The sequence below is a fragment of the Mugil cephalus genome, chromosome 1, assembly GCF_022458985.1.
Source record: "Mugil cephalus isolate CIBA_MC_2020 chromosome 1, CIBA_Mcephalus_1.1, whole genome shotgun sequence".
Taxonomy (NCBI): domain Eukaryota; kingdom Metazoa; phylum Chordata; class Actinopteri; order Mugiliformes; family Mugilidae; genus Mugil; species Mugil cephalus.
Window position 1 is genome coordinate 26,351,663 of NC_061770.1, and position 19,612 is coordinate 26,371,274.

Sequence of the window (19,612 nt, forward strand, 5' to 3'; positions counted from 1 at the left end):
CTGGTCATGTGGCAATTAAAGTTCTATCTGTTTATCCATTGGTCCACCATAGGTTCAAGATAGAGCCACCATTAGTCCACCATTTGTTCAACATATTGTCGTAGTTGGTGCTTTGTTTAATCGTCCATGTTGTGTCTGTGTGTGTGGCTGTAAATGAGGACACGTCTCTTTACTCACCAGCGTTCACAGCTTTGAATTTGAGTTTATTTGCTCGTGTTACAGATAGGTAACGGTGCTATTAATTTTTATGGCGACTGGTTGCTAATGAAGCTAGTTAGGTTAGCCTTCCTGCCTGTGTCTCAGTGGGGTTTTATCCTGCTGCTGTTCATCTAACAGCTGGAGAGAAAAGAGATGTGGAGAGGCGGCTGCTGCAGCCCCACTGTGAAACGCCGCCAACGGCTTGAGTCACAACAACACACACAAATAAATCCACAGATAGACGGCGTTGGAGCCTGTGGCGTCTGGTCTAAAGGGGACCCATAACCTTGGATGAGGGGAATAGAAAGTGTGTGTCTCTGCAAAAAATAAAGTGTGTGTTTGTATGTGTGTGTGTTTGTGTGGTTATGAGTGAGTGGGTGGATGCAGAAAAGGAAGTGGCGGTGAAGGTAGAAGTAAAGACAGAACAACAGAAAGCAACGGAGACGCACGAGAGAAGAGAAAGAAGAGACGAGGATTATAAAGGAGAAGAAGAAAGGAGGGAGACGAGGAAGAGGACGAGGAGGAAGACGGGAGAGAGGGAACGAGGTGAGGAAGAAGAAAACTTGCTGACCTGTCTTTAGACCAACAGGTGGGTGAATACAGAGACACGTTGATGTTAGTGAGTTAAAGCAGCTGCAGGTTTAGATCACTGAAGCAAATTACACTGTAAAAAGTTTAAAAAAAGAAAAAAAAGTCTGCAGTCCTAATAATGGTCTTTTTTTTTTTTTTACATTTTCACTTATTATTTTTTGTGAGAAGTACTCTTTTTTTAAATATCATAATAATAAAATAAGATAATAGCTGCATTACTCCATGCTGCAAAATCAGCGCTGCCAGTGTAGAAATAGAACGTGTACCCGGCAGATGTGAAGTAAAACCTCAACTACAGCTTCAATAGAGTAATAATTATTACATTTACCACTTTTACCACCACACTTTGAGTGGAATAATGAATGATATAGTCTGACAGTATAACGGGTCGGTTGAACTGGAGCCTTTCAACAATAATTCTCATTTCTCTGTTTTTACAAAGAGTTCAAATATTTTGATGGTTTATTTTACGGTTTTGACAAAAGTCCAGTCTGGAATCTATGTAGTTTATTCAGCTGAGTTCAGTGAATGATGAACAGATTTGAATATTGGAGAAACACAGACACGTGACGATGGTTTGAAAGAGGAGGAAAGGAAGGAACGTCTCCTGAGTCTGGACTCCCTGGAGATTAATGATTGGTTAGACTACCATGGAGCACCAAGACATGGATGAAACATCTTCTAGAATCGTCTTCAGGTCCAGTTGTCTTAGGCCACGCCCACACGTAGCAAAACCGTCTTTTTCAAGTGCGTCATTTCAAGGATTTCTCTGTAAAGTTTGATCCATTGCAAAGTCGCTTCTAGTTGTAAAAAGGCTGTAGTACATATACCAGGCCTATGTGTGGCGCTGTGTTTGTTACAGAACTGTATAGTGTTTAGTGGTGTAGTAACAGTTTATATTGGACCAGCCTCCCAACAAGGGTCAAGATCTGACGCGACATCGTCACCAGCCTGTGGTCCACCGCTGATGTTGTTGTTATGAGACGTCGGGACTAGAGGGGCGAGGGGTGATGACATCATCGTGTTGGTATCAGGCGTCCACATGAATGAAACCCACAGACCTGGATTCAAAATGATTCCAGTCACCGAAAAATCCGGATCCATCACAAACAATAGGAGTGGGTGATAACGGGAATTTTGAATCCGATACCAAGTAAATACAGAGCTAGTATCACCGATACTTGAATGGCCACGATCATCGAATGACTTTGTATTTAGTTGTAGTTTTAACCTGTAGTTAGTTTATTATGATTTAACACAAGACAAATATTTTAGGCTAATTACAATGTATGAAATTTAAATAATTCCCCTTTTACTTCATGACACAATTGGCTTGGGAAAAAAGTCAAAAGTGCAAAACAAGAAAGAGGAGCAATGTAACAAAAATATAAATATAACAATGTAAACAACACAACAACAACGGGAAATAAAGTCAATTGAGCAAAATAAGTAAACAAAAGCAACAATGTAATAATAAATATAAAAATAACCACAATAAAAACATGAGAACAGAATGTGTAAACAGTAACTTGAAGCTCCTGTAATATTCTGTTTATTTGATCTTCTGATTACTTTTTGTTGCATTAAATTGGTCGTACAGACAATATTTATCCACATACATGTTAAAATGCTGTTATAGTGTAATTTAATTTGGGAACTATGAGCCTATGTCGCGCTAACAAAGGCTATAATTAATACTCTGGTAAAACCAAAACAGAGACAAACACCATCGTGGCAAACTGGGATTAATAGTGGATTATTTCTACAATTAAAACTTTTGAATATTTTTAGGTCTTGTAGATTTCATCACTGGAAATAATTCTGGTAAAAAAAACTCATGAGTTGGTTCAAGTTATCTGTTAATTTACAGTTTGTGTAGCTTAAATAGTCTAAATTTAGTTTAACATTATAGTAATAATATTGGTTAATAATATTAATAATAATATTTTTAATATTAATAATAGTAATTAATTATATTATTATTAATATTAAGATTTTCTTTCCTTTCTTTTTTTTAAACTTTTATTTCACTTCGCACTCAAATGTAAATATTGAACAAGTTTCAACCAATTTTTATTCAGACCAGGAAACAGCTTTGGTGGAGGCGGCCATCTTGTTTTCAGGCTCTTCCCAGCTCTGACCTCAGAACTCTGAGGTCAGTGTAACGTGACATTAGACGGATTCTCCCAGCCCTGCTCAACGAGCAATTTTCACCCAGAAATCATATTGCTGTGGACGTGGCCTTGGTTTCCTTTTCTTTCTTTTTTTTTAACCTTCCAAACTCCAGTCAGTCCTGACAACATACACAGATCATCATACCAGCTTCTGATGAGAAACCCCTAAACCCAACCAGTCATTTAGAGATGAAGACTTGGATGAAACGTCTACAAATCCAGTTGTCTTTGTTTCTGCTTGTTTGTTTGTTTGTTTTTTGAACAAACCTTGACCTGGAGGACTGAGAACCTTCACAGAGAACATTTAAAGCCATTAACTTTAAACGAAACAGTGTTTTTAGTTGTCTCATGTAGTGTGTTGTCTCTCTTTTTTTTTTTTTTTGGTTTTGTTGGGGCCAAACTTGTTGCTCAAGATGCTAATGAAGAAGTGTTTGGAGTCTGATTCTCTGCTCGTATGAGAAGGTTTATTTTAACTCGCTTATTGTTTTTAATGTGGGAATAAATAGAAAGTTTGGGCTGTCACATTGCTGGGAATGACTGTGTGTTGTCATGAATGATTCATGAGCAGCTGCTGTTGGTGTGTTAATAATCAACGCCTGGAGCATCTCTCTTCCTCTCTATCTATCCATCTCTCCCTCTATCTCTCCATCTCTCTGACTCATTCTCTCTCTCTTTCTCCCTCTCTACCTGAACACCTTGAATCGAGGCACCAACGGCCAGAAAAACAGGACATGTCTGTTCCTGCTGCTTCTCCTTCTCCTCCTCCTCCACCTCCTCCTCCTCCTCCTCCTCCTCCAGCTTTTCTCTGCTTCACTATCACTTTCTTTCTCGCTCACTCTTGTTCACTTGTTTCTTCTTGCCCCGGGTTTGTCAGTAAGTCATTGGTATAACTCGAGGAAGGGTTTAGAAAGGGAACAAACTCCATACCTTGTGGTTTGCTGCCGGTTGTAGTTGTTCACTCATGTTCTGGAGGAAGCGACAGGAGCTTCACTGAGAAACAGCCGGTAAGCCTGATCCAGAAGTTTAGTACGTAGACCTGCTTTTAATCTGATCTCTTGAAAACGTCCTGTTTGGTGATTAAAATGATGATTTGATGTCGAGGCTGCAGCTGCCTACAGGCGTCAGATGTTTGAACAGCTCTGGACATGACAACTTTCTCATGTATCTGTTGCAATAGGAGAGATTTCATCATCAGCCAGCGTTGTGGTTAACGCTGATATGTTTCTCTGAAGAGTCTGCATGTTCTCTGGTGAACTGGTGAATCTAAATTGACCAGAGGTGTGAGTGTGGACGGTCGTTTGTCTTTCTGTGGATGGACCTTTTCCCCTGACGACACCTGTGCCCTTTGACCTCTAACAGAAAGTGTTGGTTAACAGTCAAAAAAGATGTTAAATTCACTTCTGATCTGACGCTGACACAGAACTCTGCAAAGTTTCATGTTGACTTGTATAAACCTGTATAATGTGTCACGGATGAAGCTCAGTCCAGAAACATTTTAGCTGCCTTCGTTAGAAGCTCATCCTCCGTCTACTGCTTCACACAGGAAAAATCACCGACATGCAGACCACAAACTGTGCCAATGTCCTGAATGATGCTAATGTGCTCATGCTGCGGTCCTAGCGTGGGTTGCAACCACCACCATGTCCTCTGATGAGTTAAAAGTGTCACACAAGAGAAGATGATCTCAAATCACAGTCTGAGTTTTGCAAAAGTCAGAAAAATGGACTGCAGATTTTTGAGTGAGGGACTGACCCAACATCTCATCGTTTTCTATGAATTATAGGTGGTTTCTGTGCAGGTGGAGCTCAGGCTAAATCTGCAGAAGAAGCAGACACAGTAACAGCAAACCATGTTACTGAAATCTGCACAATGCAGGGCAAATTTAGCATGATGCTAACACAACAGATGGTTTTTCACATCCTTTAGGATGAATTTGAACATCTGACAATCGCATTAGCCTCAGTTATACTATGTGCTAAATGCTAATTGCAATTGCTTGCATGATTATCATACATAATCCTGTCCTGAGGAACGGTCCTGAAGCTCAGCGTGGCGTCTCCGTCCATCTCCACCTTTGTCTGACTCCTCCTTACCCCAGTTGATTCAATAATGGTCAAAGAGATGGAGCATGTGTGTAGCTGACACTAAAGATGGCTAGCGACCCTTGAGGACACCCACCTGTCGCTCAATGCAGCCACGCCCCTTAATTCTGCAGAACTTTAATCCTTCACCTCAGTTAAACAAGTGAGTGCTATAAAAAAGCACAATGAATGAAGATATGAGCTCAACAGAGACTCCAGAGCAGATGCTAACGACGATGCTAATGGTGATGCTAATGGTGATTCTGCAGATGTTTGCTGGAGCAGAATCACGACAACTTTCCTGCACAAAGTTCCCAGGCTAACTGGATGATGCTAACATGTTAAACTACAAAAATAAAGAGGCCTAAAGTAACGTCTCATAAAGTTCTACAGTTTAATTTCACTCTGATCTTCAGCTGGACTGAAAAGTGATTTCATTTGGGCATTCAGTTGCTATTATTGTCTAAATGTGAACTTTTGAAGTGGAGCAGAGCTCAGTTTTCACATGAAAACAAGAACAGACACGAACATGAACTGCCTGCACTCGGTTGTTACGATCCGCGTTGAATCCAGTTCATTAAAATCAAGAGTTGTGATATGTCAGCTTGGACTCGGTGTTTGAGTCAGCTGACTGTCTGTGTGTGTATGTGTGTGTTGGGTAAGTGTGGGTGTGCTGACTTCCTGCTATGAGGAAACCGTCTTCCGATGAAGACACACTGAAACGTTTCAGATCTAAACTGATGTGGAAACACACTCGTAATGAGACACGCACACATTTCACTTGTTGTCACTCCGTCAGGGCTCAGGCAGGTCGAGTGTGTTTGTCCCGTTACTCATGACGGATCTGTGGCATCTAATGTTAGCGTTGACAAATTAGTCGTCTTATCAAGCGACAACAACAAACCGATTCAGAGGTGACACGTGGAGTTTGAGCTTCCAGGTTGAGGCAAGAATTCAAAACCAGGGAAACTAGATAAAGAAGAGAATGGTGAGTACGATCAAAAACTTTTTCTTTACTCTCTGAGAACTGAGCAGAACTAACTGCATTGGACAAGGAATGTGATACTTAACCAAAACTAGGAGCTAAAAGAGGCTTAATAGGAGCTAAACAGAGCTGCAACATTGTAGCTGCAGCTACAGTTATGTAGCAGTGAGGAGGAGGACGGGTTGAATGGATGGGTCAACAAAACACCAGACGATAATCATTTTCTTTGGGCCATCTTTTTATTAGTGTGATCGAGGCAGCGCATGTCCTGAACACGAACCTCGATGCTCCAGGTGTAGATTATATCCAGCAGCGGCCACAACATCAAAATAACTTAATAAAATACTCATTTTTATCAGAAATCAATAATTCCTCTACAACCAGGCTAACTTCTTTGGCGGTTTTGCATCAAAGGGTACTTGTTGCATTCCTTTTTTTTTTTTTCTGTTGGGGAGGCGAACCTGTCTGTGGCCCTTTGGTTTACCAAGCTGCACCTCTAACCACTACTGTAGTGGAAATACTGCCAGGTCACAAAAACGCATGTCTCTGCTGGAAACGTTCCTCCCTGAGACGGAAGAAGCAAGCGCAAATATAAAACAGGAAAAATAGTAATGCACAGTATCTTGAAACTTTAATCTGATTACAGGTTTGGTAATAGTGACACGTTAGATTATTGTTACTGGAGAAAAGTAGTCAGATTACAGTAACGCATTACTGGAAACAAGGACTCAACAACATGGAACATGGGACCATTTTAATCTAATGTTTCTGCCTCCTGTGTTTTGTTGGGTTTTCTTTATGTACTTTCAGGACTTAAGCTGAGTTTCTATCTTTTAATGTGGAGCATATAAAATGTTTCTTGGGCTCATTTTCCGTTGCTGATCCATGCCAGCAGTGATACTCGGTCTGCCACCACTTTGCTCTAATGAAGTTTGGTTCATTTGCTCATGTTCCTCCCAGGATTCACTAGAAAACCTTGGGGGACCCGTAGCATTCCCATCTGACGCTGCCGCTTTGTTTTTACTTGTTGCTTTTTACAACCCACTGTTGTGCTTCTGGAGCAAAGCAGGAAGTCAGTTAAATTTCAAGCCACAACGTCAGTTTATAAGGGGGGGGGGGGGGGGGGGGTTGCAAAACACTGGACTTTAACAGGAGACGGCTGTGGTATCTTTTAACCACTCCACAACACCATTCATTGCTTTTTTATTATGACAAAGGAGAAAAAGGACTGTCTGTGTAAACTTAAAGACATTTAGGTTTCAGCTGTAATTCTCATACGAGTCGTATTCATTCATAGATCAGAGTACTTGATGCTTTTTATTGCTCTCTGCAACATCAGATCAGACTTCCTGTGTCATTATGACCTCAGCTTGTGTTGCAGACTTGGTCTAAGCTGTTTTAACCGGTAAATATCTACAGTCTGTCAGCGTCTAATCCAAACTGGACCTGATCAGAACCGGGACAACGTTCCCAAACAAAGTACAGAGATGGGATCTGAGAGGAGCCCATGACACCAACAAGAGACAGAGAACACGAACTCTGGCAGCAGCAGATTTAGCTCTCAGTAAATTTGAGCAAATAAAAAAAAGTTCCAGTGGAAACAATTATAGGAAAGAAGATTTGTGCATGATTTGCATAAATAAGTAGCTATGCGTCCGTGGTGCACCATGATGTAAAGAAGAGACCAGAAGAAGAGAGTTTTACACTTTCACTAAAAGATTCTGGAGAAGATCCTTCGAATGGCGGATAAAATGACGGTTAGACTTTTCTGAAAGTTTTATCTGTTTTTATCTTATCCTTCCTGAGGGTCTAATAAAGGTGTCGCACATATTACAAGTGCTGCTGGAGTCTCGGCCTTTCTACTAATTCTTGGCAGCAGCTGAACACAATCATCTCTTAGATCCACCTGGAGCTGATTTCTAATTTAAAATTTCATTTTTTTCTTTTATGCTTTCTCACTGTTGTCGTGTTTGCAGAAGGAAACCTGAGAGTTGGTTGAGACTCTAGACACAGCTGTGGTTTAATGAATGGGTTTTGTTTTGACAGTAGACGTTGGGAAGTTTCTTTTATTTTATTGCAGAAGCTTGTTGGTTTCAGCTGAACACGACCCGGACGCCAGCATGGAGGCCTACCATTTACAACTAAATGTCTCTGATGCAGAAGTGAGATGTTTACATGTTTCCACTTTGAAGGATGAACCGCGATGCACACGTCTTATAATGTGTTCCTCTGAATGGTCAAAGAGTTGGCCCCATGAAAAGCCTTCAAACCAAACCCTCCTTGGGACTGAGGATGCTAATTAGCCGGCGTATTTACATCTATTGCTGCCTGAATATATGTCCATTAATGTGCGCTGTCCCTATCAGATAAATAAATAACTGTGAGTTTGTGCATATGTCGACAGCAGCTCTGTGATTGTCGTGTTCTTGTGAAGCACTGAGTGAGATTCTGACTGTGTCTCCTGCAGTTGTTATGATGAGCAGCTGAGACCAACTGAGACCAACACAAACACACCAACACCACCATGAGTACGTGGCCGGTGCACTCGACCTCGCCTTCAGACGAGGACCCGATGACGCCTCCACCCATGACCACACCTCCGCGAAAAGCCTCGGTTCGCCTCCAGGAGAGGTGGGTAGCCACGACACGCGTCCTCCCAGAAACATCCACAATACTACTTCTTCTTCTTCTGCATATATGTATATTTGCAAATATTAAGTTCCTGCTTCGTGTTCTCGTTTTGTAGGCGGGGCTCCAACTTGTCTCTCCTGCTGGATGTTAGCACGCTGGGGGCGGAGCCTGTCTGCTCCGTCTCCACCCCTAAGGAGGTGTGGCTTCAGCTGCTTCACACCTCCTCACGCCCTCTGACCCATGACCTTCTGCAGGAGGCTGCCGAGGACACGAACGCGCTGAATGCTGAGTACCAGGTAGTTTATCAATGGATGGAAGTCAGAGAATTTAATCCAAAAGATTTTATCGTTCTTTGTAGGTTTTATATTCCCTTTTATGTATTTAGTGCTAGGATGATTTTCAAATTAAGGATTTCATCGTATGGTCTAAAGTAAATTCAGCTTTATTTGATCTCAAGCTGGTTGAACCAGCAACAAAATAGTAGAATAATTTATCAAATAACTTATTGACTTCACAATTTCTCATTGCCACATGTGGTTAAGTTGTTCAGCACATGCGTCATCATAGTGTCGCCTCTTTGTTTTACTCAAACGTCTGCAGAGTTTCAGTCTTTATTAATGAAATACACTGTGACGTCTCGGTAGTTTTCATTGTTCAGAGAGTGGTCCCCTGTGAGAGCGATGTTCCTCCCCCGTCTCACCCACATGCAAAGTGTGCGTTTTTGACACAATGGTTCCTATTGAGGGTAGATTATAAGAGTTATCTCCTGAGTCCATCATCTTCTACTGTGCTGATCCAGGCAACCAAGGAAGTGGTTAACCTGATGCTTACAGGTTTCGTTATCTGGCCACGGGCGTCTGTAGTTTAGAGCCACTGGTCATCTCTTTAAAATGTCTTTAAAATGAAAATGTCCACCTAAAGGTGCCACAGACTGCCATTTGTCCAGGAGGATGAAGTAAACAAAACAATGAGATAAAGGCATTAAATGAATCATCACAATCAAGACATACATTTCTAATTTTGACAGCACTAATTTAGATGGATACGACAAATATGTCAGCCAATATTCAACCCCTTAAGTTTAGATTAGTTTACATCATTGCAAACTATTTCTATTTATTTCTCGGTTATGCCGGCGACTTTTACTAAAACAGTGCGTTCCCTAGGGGAAAAGTTAGAACATTTTGTTTAAAAAACTGCAGCCCGAGGGCCGTACGTTTTTCTAGCACATCAGAGTCGGCTTTACTGTCGATTCATTCACACGTACCAGACAAACAAAGGAAACGAAAAAACGTCTCTTATGTCTGAAAGTGCAGAGAACAACAAACAAGTGCACAGTAAAAATGCATTCACATAAAACACAGAGTTCCCAGAGTTTATGTAGACGCAGCACGTTTTTGTGTGAGTTTGTAAACGCGCTTCATTAAAATGGTTCATTTTTGTGAACGGATGTTAATTAAATCATTTAGATGTTGTGATCTGCTCACAGGCCTCATCCTGACCAGACACGTGCGTCTGTTCTTAGACTTTCACCATGTTTGTGTTCAGGAACATGTGTTTGTTACATCATGGAAGTGAAACCTTCATTAACTGTGTCTCAACTTATGTTTCCGGTTAAAAAAAAAAACTGTTCTGCGTTTTAATTATGATATAAGAAAGGATTTCCTGGTTGTATAAAACAGCTAAATATATTTATTTATTGATGACTAATTAAAAAATAAATAAAACTTAATAAATAATGACGGTGTGAGATGAGCTGCGTGTCTTTTACCATCCGTCCTGTCCCTGTCCTCTCAACAGAAGATTCCTCCAAACTTCGTGAACGCTGCAGAGCTCAACGTCCCGGGACACACGGTGAAAGACAGATATAAGACCATCCTGCCCAGTCAGTGCCGCTCCTCTTCCTCTCTCCTCAGAACAAAACCTCTTCCTCTTCATCACTCTGGTTTGTCGTCCACCGTTTAGACCCCGAAAGCCGTGTGATCCTCAGGAACCTGGAGGAGGAGTCGGGCCCGGACCACTACATCAACGCCAACTACATCAGGGTCAGTGAGTCCTAACGGGTCTGGTGTACGTGTAGAGACGATTGTTTATGTAAAGATGAAAATCTATTGAGGACGTATTTTTGCTGAAAGCCGTGGCTGTTTCCTCCACTATATGTTAAAACAAGACGTTTTTCAATGGAGGTTCTGTTTTAGTCACGCTCAACAAACCCGCAAAAAGTTCAAATCTAGTCAAGTTATCATCGGTCCGTAAATACTAATATGTGGACACGTGCTCCAGTTGTACAATTATACACATTTATAAAAAAAATGTATGGTTCCTGAGGCCTCGTCATGTTTTAGAGATTAAAGAACATTTCACTGAGACAAACAGGAAGTTTACCACAGATGGCTTTCAAGATTAACTCAGTCTTTTTCTGAATTATCGGCCGGATCCAGTAAACATGTTGTTCCAACAGTAATCTAATCTAAGATGTAATCTAAAACTGGTGGAAATGGAAAACATTTGTTGGATGATAATAAACTATTCCGACAGTTTGTTTTGTGTAAAGTGAGAATGGAAAAAATGTTTCTGTGATATTTGCATTAATTTGATGTTATCGGTTAAACGTGTGGATCATGACAGACATCAGAACGATCATTAACTTATTAATTAACAGGAGGTTTGAAAACTGTAAAAACCTTTGGACAAGAAGTGAAGGAACCAGGGACAGAACTGAGACATATTTTGTAATTTAAAACAACAAAACCACAACACACTCAATTTTATAGTTAAATTAAAAAATAATAATAATAATAAGAAGAAAAAAACATATATATGTAAACGTTACTTCATGGGTTATTTTTCCTTTGGCTTAATGAGGTGTCATCCTACATTCACTGGATAAGAAATGGAGGTTTGTTCGTTTCTTATCACAAACTGAAGCAACCGTCAGTGTTTTTACAGTGCAGAAATACCAGAGGATTTAAAGTAAATAAGGAAAAAGTGCAAAATAAACCTCTTCATTGCACCATCTTGTAGTTCATAGGTTATTAATGCTTGGTGTTTGTACGATGCAGACCTTAGTGTTGACGGCAGCATCTACGTGTGCTGCACACAAGAGTTTAATTCATAACCTCAGGAAGAGTCTTTGCAGAAAAATATCAAAGACTAAAAATATCAAAGATTTATTATTTTTCTATGCTTCATGTTTCCAATTTATTTGTGCCCTACTTCATTTACTAATTTATCATTTAATTTGGAGACAATGTAATGAAATCTAAATTATTAATCAAATTTTATTTGCATATTTGTTTTTATTTATATACCTTTCAAAACAAATTAATGCTGTTCAAAGTGTTTCACATTTTGAGTGTCAAAAATACAAATAGAAAGTCAAACAAGAAAAGGGACTTGGAGATTAATGCACACTGCAAAAATATTAAAACAATAAAAGACCAATATCAAAAACGATAAATAAATAAAATAATATTAAATAAATAAATAAAACATTGTAAAATAGAAGAATATTAAACTAGAATGAAGTAAAATGCAGGATAAAAATGTGCAGAAAATACACAAATTAATACTGACTGTAGATGTTGTACTTTGGTATTTTTTTTATGCTGCTATGGCCGAATGCTGTTGATCAAGTAATATCGTCTGCATAGAATTGGACTCCCGTGTCGTAGTAAACCGTCTGTCACTGTTGTAGCAGGAAGTCTTCTCTTTATTTTTATATTTCATATTTACTTGAACTGACATGAAAAGAAGTCAAAGCCCTGATCCTTGTGGTGGGAAGAAAGCAGCGTTTTCATATCGTTGGGTTAACAAATATAAACTGAATAAATGTTCTTCGTCTGGACAAAATGTGTCACAACCAGGAAACTGTAAAAAACAGGAAGTCTGATTAGAGAGTCTTTATTTGTCGTGGTGATAAATAGTTGAAATAATTCGATGCATCTTCTTTAATCTTTGTCTTGTATTCTGTACTATGCTGCAGAAAAACTCACGAGGAGTTCTGATCACGCAATGTCACGACTCTTCTTTCATGGTGGTCTGAGCCCCTCTGTTATTAAGGTGCTGATTAAAGGTGTTTAGTGAAGAGGAGAAAGAGCCGATGGCGTGGGCGTCCTTTGAAACAAACGGAAAGTCAGATATGAGTCGGTTTTGTCAGCGTGGGAGTTTGACAACCAGGAAAACCACAGGAAGTGAGGGAGGAAGTGACATGTCCCGACCCCCCCAACCCCCCACCCCACCCTCCGGCCCACGCATCCCTCACGTTGTGCAGCCTCAGCTCTGAGCGAGTTGTTGTTCATCTGATGTTTGAGCAATTCAGTTTTATTTATTTAGCATCAATAACAACACAAATTATCTCAAGACGTTTTACAAAATCCAGCCCAGAACCAGCTCATATGGAGGAACCGGTCTACTTAAGACCAGCCAGGTGGAGACAGATAAGAGATAAACGTCCATCTGACCGAAGCAAACATGTAGAGTCTGATGATGATGATGATGTAGCAGTTTGGGAATCTAAGAGGAATCAAAGGCAGGTTGTTCATCTGCTCGGTGCATCGTCCCCCTGCAGCCTAGGCCTATAGCAGCACAACTAAAGGATGGTTCAGTCCAGCTGTGACTAAAAGCTTAGTCAAAAAGGCTGAACTTGAAAGTAGAGACAGTGTCTGAACCCAAACTGGGAGCTGGTTCCATAGGAGAGGAGCCTAATAGCTGAAGGCTCTACCTCCCATTCTACTTTTAGAAACTCTAGGAACCACAAGCAGACCTGCACTTAGAGATGGTAGTGATCTGTTGGGACAGTATGGTTCTATGAGATATGATGGAGCTAGGCCTTTAAGAGCCTTAGGGATGGAAAGAGACGAGTCCGGTGATGAGTTTCCACTTCTGTTCATTCGCTTCCTGTCTCATGAGGTCGAGGGTGGTTTCAGAGGGACGGGACGAGCATTTATTCGTGTTATTTTCAGGTTCAAAGTTGTCATGTTGAAAGCGTAAGATCACAACTGCAAAGATCAAAAGCTTTATAAATCAGAAACAGAACTGACTGTGTTTGAGTCTAGATGGAAGATCAGTTCCTCAAAGGAAACCAGCTGATCATTGATCTGAGTCTGAAAACATTCGTCATGTAAAAACCTTCAAACAACACAAAGAAACGCAAACCTACTTCTTTAAAAGAATGTTTTTTCCTTCTCTTCATTTTTTAGCATTAGCCTAATTATTATTAGCAGTCATTATTGCACAGATGTTATAATCCCTTGTGCCATGATCTGAGGCAAAATGCATTTAGAAGCCCAGTCTGAACTGAAAAACCAAAAAGCAGGCTAACAGACAGCTACCACTAGCAGCCAACTAGTAGACACCAGCTAACTAGCCTAGTCAACAGCAGTAGGTAAGAAGTGATAAGATATGCGACTACATGTCAATCAACACATCGCCCCTCTGCAAAACTACATTTAGAAACCCAGTCCGAATGAAAGAAAAAACTTGACCAGCAGGCTAGCAGTCAGCGACCATTAGCAACCAACAAGGAGACGCCAGCTAACTAGCCTAGCCAACAGCAGTTGGCAGCGGCACATCATTGGGGTTTTCAACTGGGCACCTCCCTTCACCCATGTTTTGTTAAGTTAGGTCCACGACACCTCAGGAAGGCTTGCAACCGAGAAATTAGTTTAGCCTTAACTACTAGCCTTACCTTAAGCATGCTCCCCAGCTAGGATATTTCTTCCTTAACCACAGCCATGCACTTGCTCACTCTGCTGCCATGGACATATTGTTTCCTGCCACCCTCATTGTTATTATTAGCCAGACATTAGCAACCTTTTACCTCTCAGAGACGCAGTAACTTCAAGATGTTTCTTGTCATGTGCTCAGTATAAACATCAGTTTACACCAGGGATGACAAATATATGACCCAGTGTGGCCCACAGGATGAGTTCTCAAAGCGCAAAAAATCACATTGAAGACATTAACTGCACTAAATACATAAAAGGAAACATTAAAACCTACAAAGACCAATGCAATCTGTTAAATTAAACTTTATGAAACCAGAGTTTAAGAAGTATATGGGGAAAGTGATGAAAACTGAACCACTGATTATGTGACAGGGCTACAGAGGGGCTCCCAGGGCCTATATCGCCACCCAGGGGCCAATGGTGCACACTGTGGGGGATTTCTGGGACATGGTTTGGCAGGAGAGGAGCAGCATCATCGTCATGGTTACCAGACTGAAGGAGAACAACGAGGTGACGAGTGAAACACGAGTCGAGCTTGAAAGTTCAACTTTTAACCTTTTATCCGAATCTAAATGTGAATGTGTGTCTGTTCCAGAAGTGTGAAGTATACTGGCCACAGCCGAGGGACTGGAGGGAGGAGGAGGAAGATGAGGAGGGTGAAGAGGGAGGAGAGACGAGTCGATTCGGCAGATTCCTCCTCAGAGTGAAAGACAGCCGAGAGAAAGATGGGTTCACTGTCACCGACATGGAGATACAGGCATGTTGAAATTCAACTTCACTTTATCTGCTCTTCTACTCCTACTCCTGTTCTCTCAATTCAAAAAGCAAAAACTAAAAGTCCTAAACACGTAAATGTGCCCTGGGTCCTTAATCTATGAAACCAGTGGTTATTAGACTCATGTAAAAGAAGATTTTGTAGGTGAAGAAGAAGAAGAAGACAAAGTATTAGCAGAAGAAGAACCAGTGGTCACCATGGAGACTACTTCCTGGACTGAATGATGGACTCTTTATGTTTCAGCTTGACTCAGAGCGCCGTCCGGTCAGACACTACTGGTTCACCTCTTGGCCGGACCACCACATCCCACAATGCTTTGCTACTCTGCTGAGACTCGTGGAGGAGGTGGAGACGTACAGCAGGTCCTTGGCTCCTCCCACCGGCTCTCAGCCAATCGAAGGCCCCACCTCCGGTCCTGGACCAATCATTGTCCACTGCAGGTAGGCTGGAGAGTTTAATTTGATAAGATTTTATTTGATACACAACTGTCACTCAACATTTAATTTAATTTAATTTAATTTAATTTAATTTAAGTTAATTTAATTAATTTAAAATTTTAATTTTACTTTAATTTGGTAACAGGTTTTTCATGCAAATCAATAAGATTTTGAAATAATTTTATTTATCTTTTTAATAATAATGGTTTTTTAATAAACCATTATCTGAATGGATAGATTTAATAATAAAAATAACAATAAATTAATTCATCTTTATTATTATAACACAATTCAAATGAAATACCTTCATAAATATGTGCAGCTATATAAAAAGGCACATAAATCTAATGTAATAAAAACAAGTAAAAACTAATAAACTGACCATTGTCTTCAGTTAATGTGGAGGACAATAATAAATAAATAAATACCTGCCAGAAATAATTAAATAAGTAAATATATGCCAAATATATTTATGTATTTATCCATTTATCCATTTATTTATTTATTTATTTATTATTGTATCACAATTGCTCCTCCGTACTGTTACATATTCGAATACAGAAATCTGTTATTCTCTTCATTTAAATATTAAAACAATAAATGAATTAACAATTAAAAAAAAATAGAATTTAAAAAACAAAGCACATTAATATTTGTTTTTTCTGCAAAGTATTAAAGCTTCATGACATAAAATAAAGACACGAGACGAAATACTAAAAACCCTGAAGCATGAAGCATGAAACCAGAGGGTGAGATGAAACATGTTTCCTGTCTGAGGACGACATGAAAGTAAATGAATGTAAATGTGTTTCTAGAAAACAATGATGAGTCCTCTCCTCCTCCTCTCCCTCCTCAGTGCAGGTATTGGGAGGACAGGTTGTTTTATAGCCAGTAGTATCGGTTGCCAGCAGCTCAGAGAATCTGGTCAGGTCGACGTCCTGGAGACGGTTTGTCAGCTTCGACTCGACAGGTGACTCCTCTCTCCTCCTCGTCTCCTCCTCGTCTCCTCCTCGTCTCCTCCTCGTCTCCTCTCTCCTCTCTGTCCTCTCTCCTCTCTGCTCTGGATGCCTCATATTTAACCTGTGATGGTTTTTTAGAGGAGGGATGATCCAGACCCCGGAGCAGTACCAGTTCCTGTACTCTACACTGGCCCAGTACAGCAGCCAGCTCCAGGTTCGTGGAAGCGTTCATTCGATCTCTCTGAGATTCACGACTAATGATGAAAACCTCAGTTTGTCCTGGTTCAGCTGTTGGTTTCCATCAATGACTGGATCTAAATATAGTTTAAAGGGCATCAATAGACTCATCAGGACGATATAAATATGTAAATCATCTGCATAATCATGAACTATTCACGCCCCCAAGTGGTCGCACGTAAAGATTAAAAAAACGTGTCGGACCTAATATAGAACCTTGAGGGACACCACAATCCATTTTATAGGTTCTTGATGAAGGTTCTTTGAAGACTCTGAAGAGATGAGGGCGTTAATGCGGAATGGATCCACAATAATGAGAAGAAATGTGGCTTCAACTAATTTTCATCTAGAATAAAACAGTTCAGGCTTCTGAACCTGGTTCTGACTACCAGGCTTAAAAGAAATTAAGATGTTCGTAGGAAAAAACTTTACATTTGTTCACGACTTAAGGATGAGGAACCGTATATGGTAAATTCATTAATCTCAATTTTCTACATGAAAATTTTCCTCATATGCCCTTCATCTGTAACACTTTACAGATGAAATTTAAGATTTTCTGAAATATTCACTAAAAATAATCTGGGTTTATATTTTTTAATCAGCCAGAGAAAACACAACAGATAAAAATATCAATGTGATGCTTTTTACATATGATTATATTAATTATTAATGTATGAGACTTGAATCTAACCTCAGTTGAACCTAGACAGACACCAAACAAGAGTCAGAGCTTTAACCTCCACCAATACCTTCTATGAACCACAGAAACATCAACCACACACCAGTCACTCCTCCAGCTGAACCTCCAACTGAGCCTCCATCAGCCCTGAAATAATAAATAAATCACAAATGAACGTCGAACAAACATTATCACGTCTTTAAAACCTGATGCTGGAAAACAGGATTAATTTAATGAAAAAGTTACAGTGATAACCAACGTTTCAACCTGGAGGTCGTCTTCACGGTACAAGAAACAAAAACAACAAAACAATGTATTATAAAATATTATTTTGCACCATTTTGCACAATATGTAAAAACACATATAAAAAACAAATAAATAATGAAATAGTGCAGGGAGAGACAAAAATCCATGGTGGGCTCATTTGAGGCTTCAACCTTATAATATTATTACAATAAAGATTAAATGGGTTCAAGGCTTCTCTAAAAAAAAGGAAGGAAAAGAGGAAAAGAAATGCATCAAATGCATATACAACTGAAAAAGAAACAAAAGACAGAAAAATAAAAATACTTCCAATAAGAAACTTAACTTAACTTTCTTCATTCCTATACCTGCAAAAATAACATCTTTATACCTCAACTATAAATACAGGCTCCGCCTTTTAGTTTTATTCTCATATGTTTGTTGAACCAAACCTGACTTTAAAAACAAGAACCAGCGTTAGAAAGTCGGTTCACTGGGTTTTCTCTTCTCCAGAACCAGCACCAGAACCAGAACCAACCTGACACCAACCTGCCCCAGCACCAGCAGAACCCAGAGGACCGGGTCAGCGTACAGCTCCAGGACCTCCAGCTACACGGCAAACACAACAGGGAGAACTGAGGAGAACCGGAAGCTGGAGAACCTGGAGAACCAAGCTGAAGGCAGCTGGGTGGACGCCTGCAGAACCCGAAGAACTGACACAAACCAGAGCAGAGCTGCAGGAACCAGCACAGGAAACTGGACTTTGTTCTGCCCAGACTGAAGAGCAGGCCCAGTTCATCCAAGAACCCGACAGGAAGCAGGACGAGGACGGCTCCACCAGTATTAGTTTTATTATACGAGGTCAAAAACAGCAACGAGGCTATTTAAGGATTATTTGAATGTTTTATTGAATGTATCAGGACGTAAACACCTGAACCTCCAGAATAAAGAACCAATTTATCAGAACCAGACGTGTGGTCCAGCTTTTCTTCGTCTATTAGAGCAGATTTAGATGAGACGGTGCTTATTAAAGGCTGCAGGAGTAAACACAAACAGAGCAGAGTAATCATCAGTAACTCATAACCTGTAACGGCTCCACTGAAAGAAACAGTTTCCTCCAGTTAATACTTTAATAAAAGTATTTTATGTCTCATTATTTGTATTTTAGACCGTTTCTATTCACTGTAATTGTCTTAACTTTATGAATTTCCATCAATGTACCGTTCAGACAGTGAAGTATTTATTTTTCTGTTATTTTTAAATAATTTTATTTCATTAATTATTACATAGGAATGTAAATTTATTCTACTGATAAACTATTGGGAATACTAATTTTATGCTAACTGGTTAGGACCCTCTCCTCCTGCTATTTGTGTTATTTTAGTTTTTTTTTTTTTGTTTTCATTTTATTATAAATAGTTTTTGTTTGTTTGTTTTTTTGTTATTAACATTAGATGAAGAACAAATACACTTTTTCCATGTCTCCAGAGTCCAGGCTGATTAGTGGTTTTCTTGTCTTTCCACATGGTTGTTGAAGAAATGAGAAGAAATAAGAAGCTATTTTTTATTTTTAATTATTTATTTATTGGTCTGGTAGTTAAAGCATATAATATAATATAATATAATATAATATAATATAATATAATATAATATAATATAATATAATATAATATAATATAATATAATATAATATAATATAATATAATATAATATAATAATAAAGGGTGTTATTGCTTCATTTGGCCAGTAGAGGGTAGTAACTCAGACACGGTTCGTCTATCTGTTTAGTCTTTTCTCCGCTCTCCTCTACTTCCTGAATCAGCCCCACCCAAACCGGAAGCTGCTCCGACGCCCTCCTCCCAGATAAGATCAAAAATAAAAAGAGGACCAAT

General features: G+C 39.6%; 1 protein-coding gene across 3 annotated transcripts; it reads left to right on the forward strand.

Moving 5' to 3' along the window:
- The first annotated feature begins 636 nt into the window (after positions 1-636).
- Positions 637-18,686, forward strand: LOC125009354 (tyrosine-protein phosphatase non-receptor type 7-like). 3 transcript variants are annotated; one of them, XM_047587275.1, is made up of 11 exons: positions 637-787; positions 8,497-8,660; positions 8,776-8,956; positions 10,461-10,545; positions 10,626-10,705; positions 14,762-14,899; positions 14,985-15,146; positions 15,408-15,604; positions 16,458-16,571; positions 16,699-16,774; positions 18,234-18,686. In XM_047587275.1, exons 2-11 carry the CDS (start codon positions 8,554-8,556, stop codon positions 18,357-18,359), a joined length of 1,266 nt encoding a protein of 421 aa, XP_047443231.1. In that variant the 5' UTR covers positions 637-787; positions 8,497-8,553; the 3' UTR covers positions 18,360-18,686. The 3 variants fall into 3 exon arrangements, with proteins under 3 accessions (XP_047443231.1, XP_047443223.1, XP_047443215.1); XM_047587267.1 differs by lacking the exon at positions 637-787 and adding an exon at positions 3,806-3,967; XM_047587259.1 differs by lacking the exon at positions 637-787 and adding an exon at positions 5,795-6,032.
- The last annotated feature ends 926 nt before the right edge of the window (positions 18,687-19,612 follow it).

What these genes read in the sequence shown, in the direction of transcription:
- LOC125009354 (XM_047587275.1), top strand. Translation starts at nt 8,554, where the DNA reads ATGAGTACGTGGCCGGTGCACTCGACCTCGCCTTCAGACGAGGACCCG. An exon ending in GACTGAAGGAGAACAACGAG is followed by an intron (nt 14,900 to 14,984) that starts GTGACGAGTGAA and finishes TGTCTGTTCCAG; the next exon opens with AAGTGTGAAGTATACTGGCC. An exon ending in TCACCGACATGGAGATACAG is followed by an intron (nt 15,147 to 15,407) that starts GCATGTTGAAAT and finishes TTTATGTTTCAG; the next exon opens with CTTGACTCAGAGCGCCGTCC.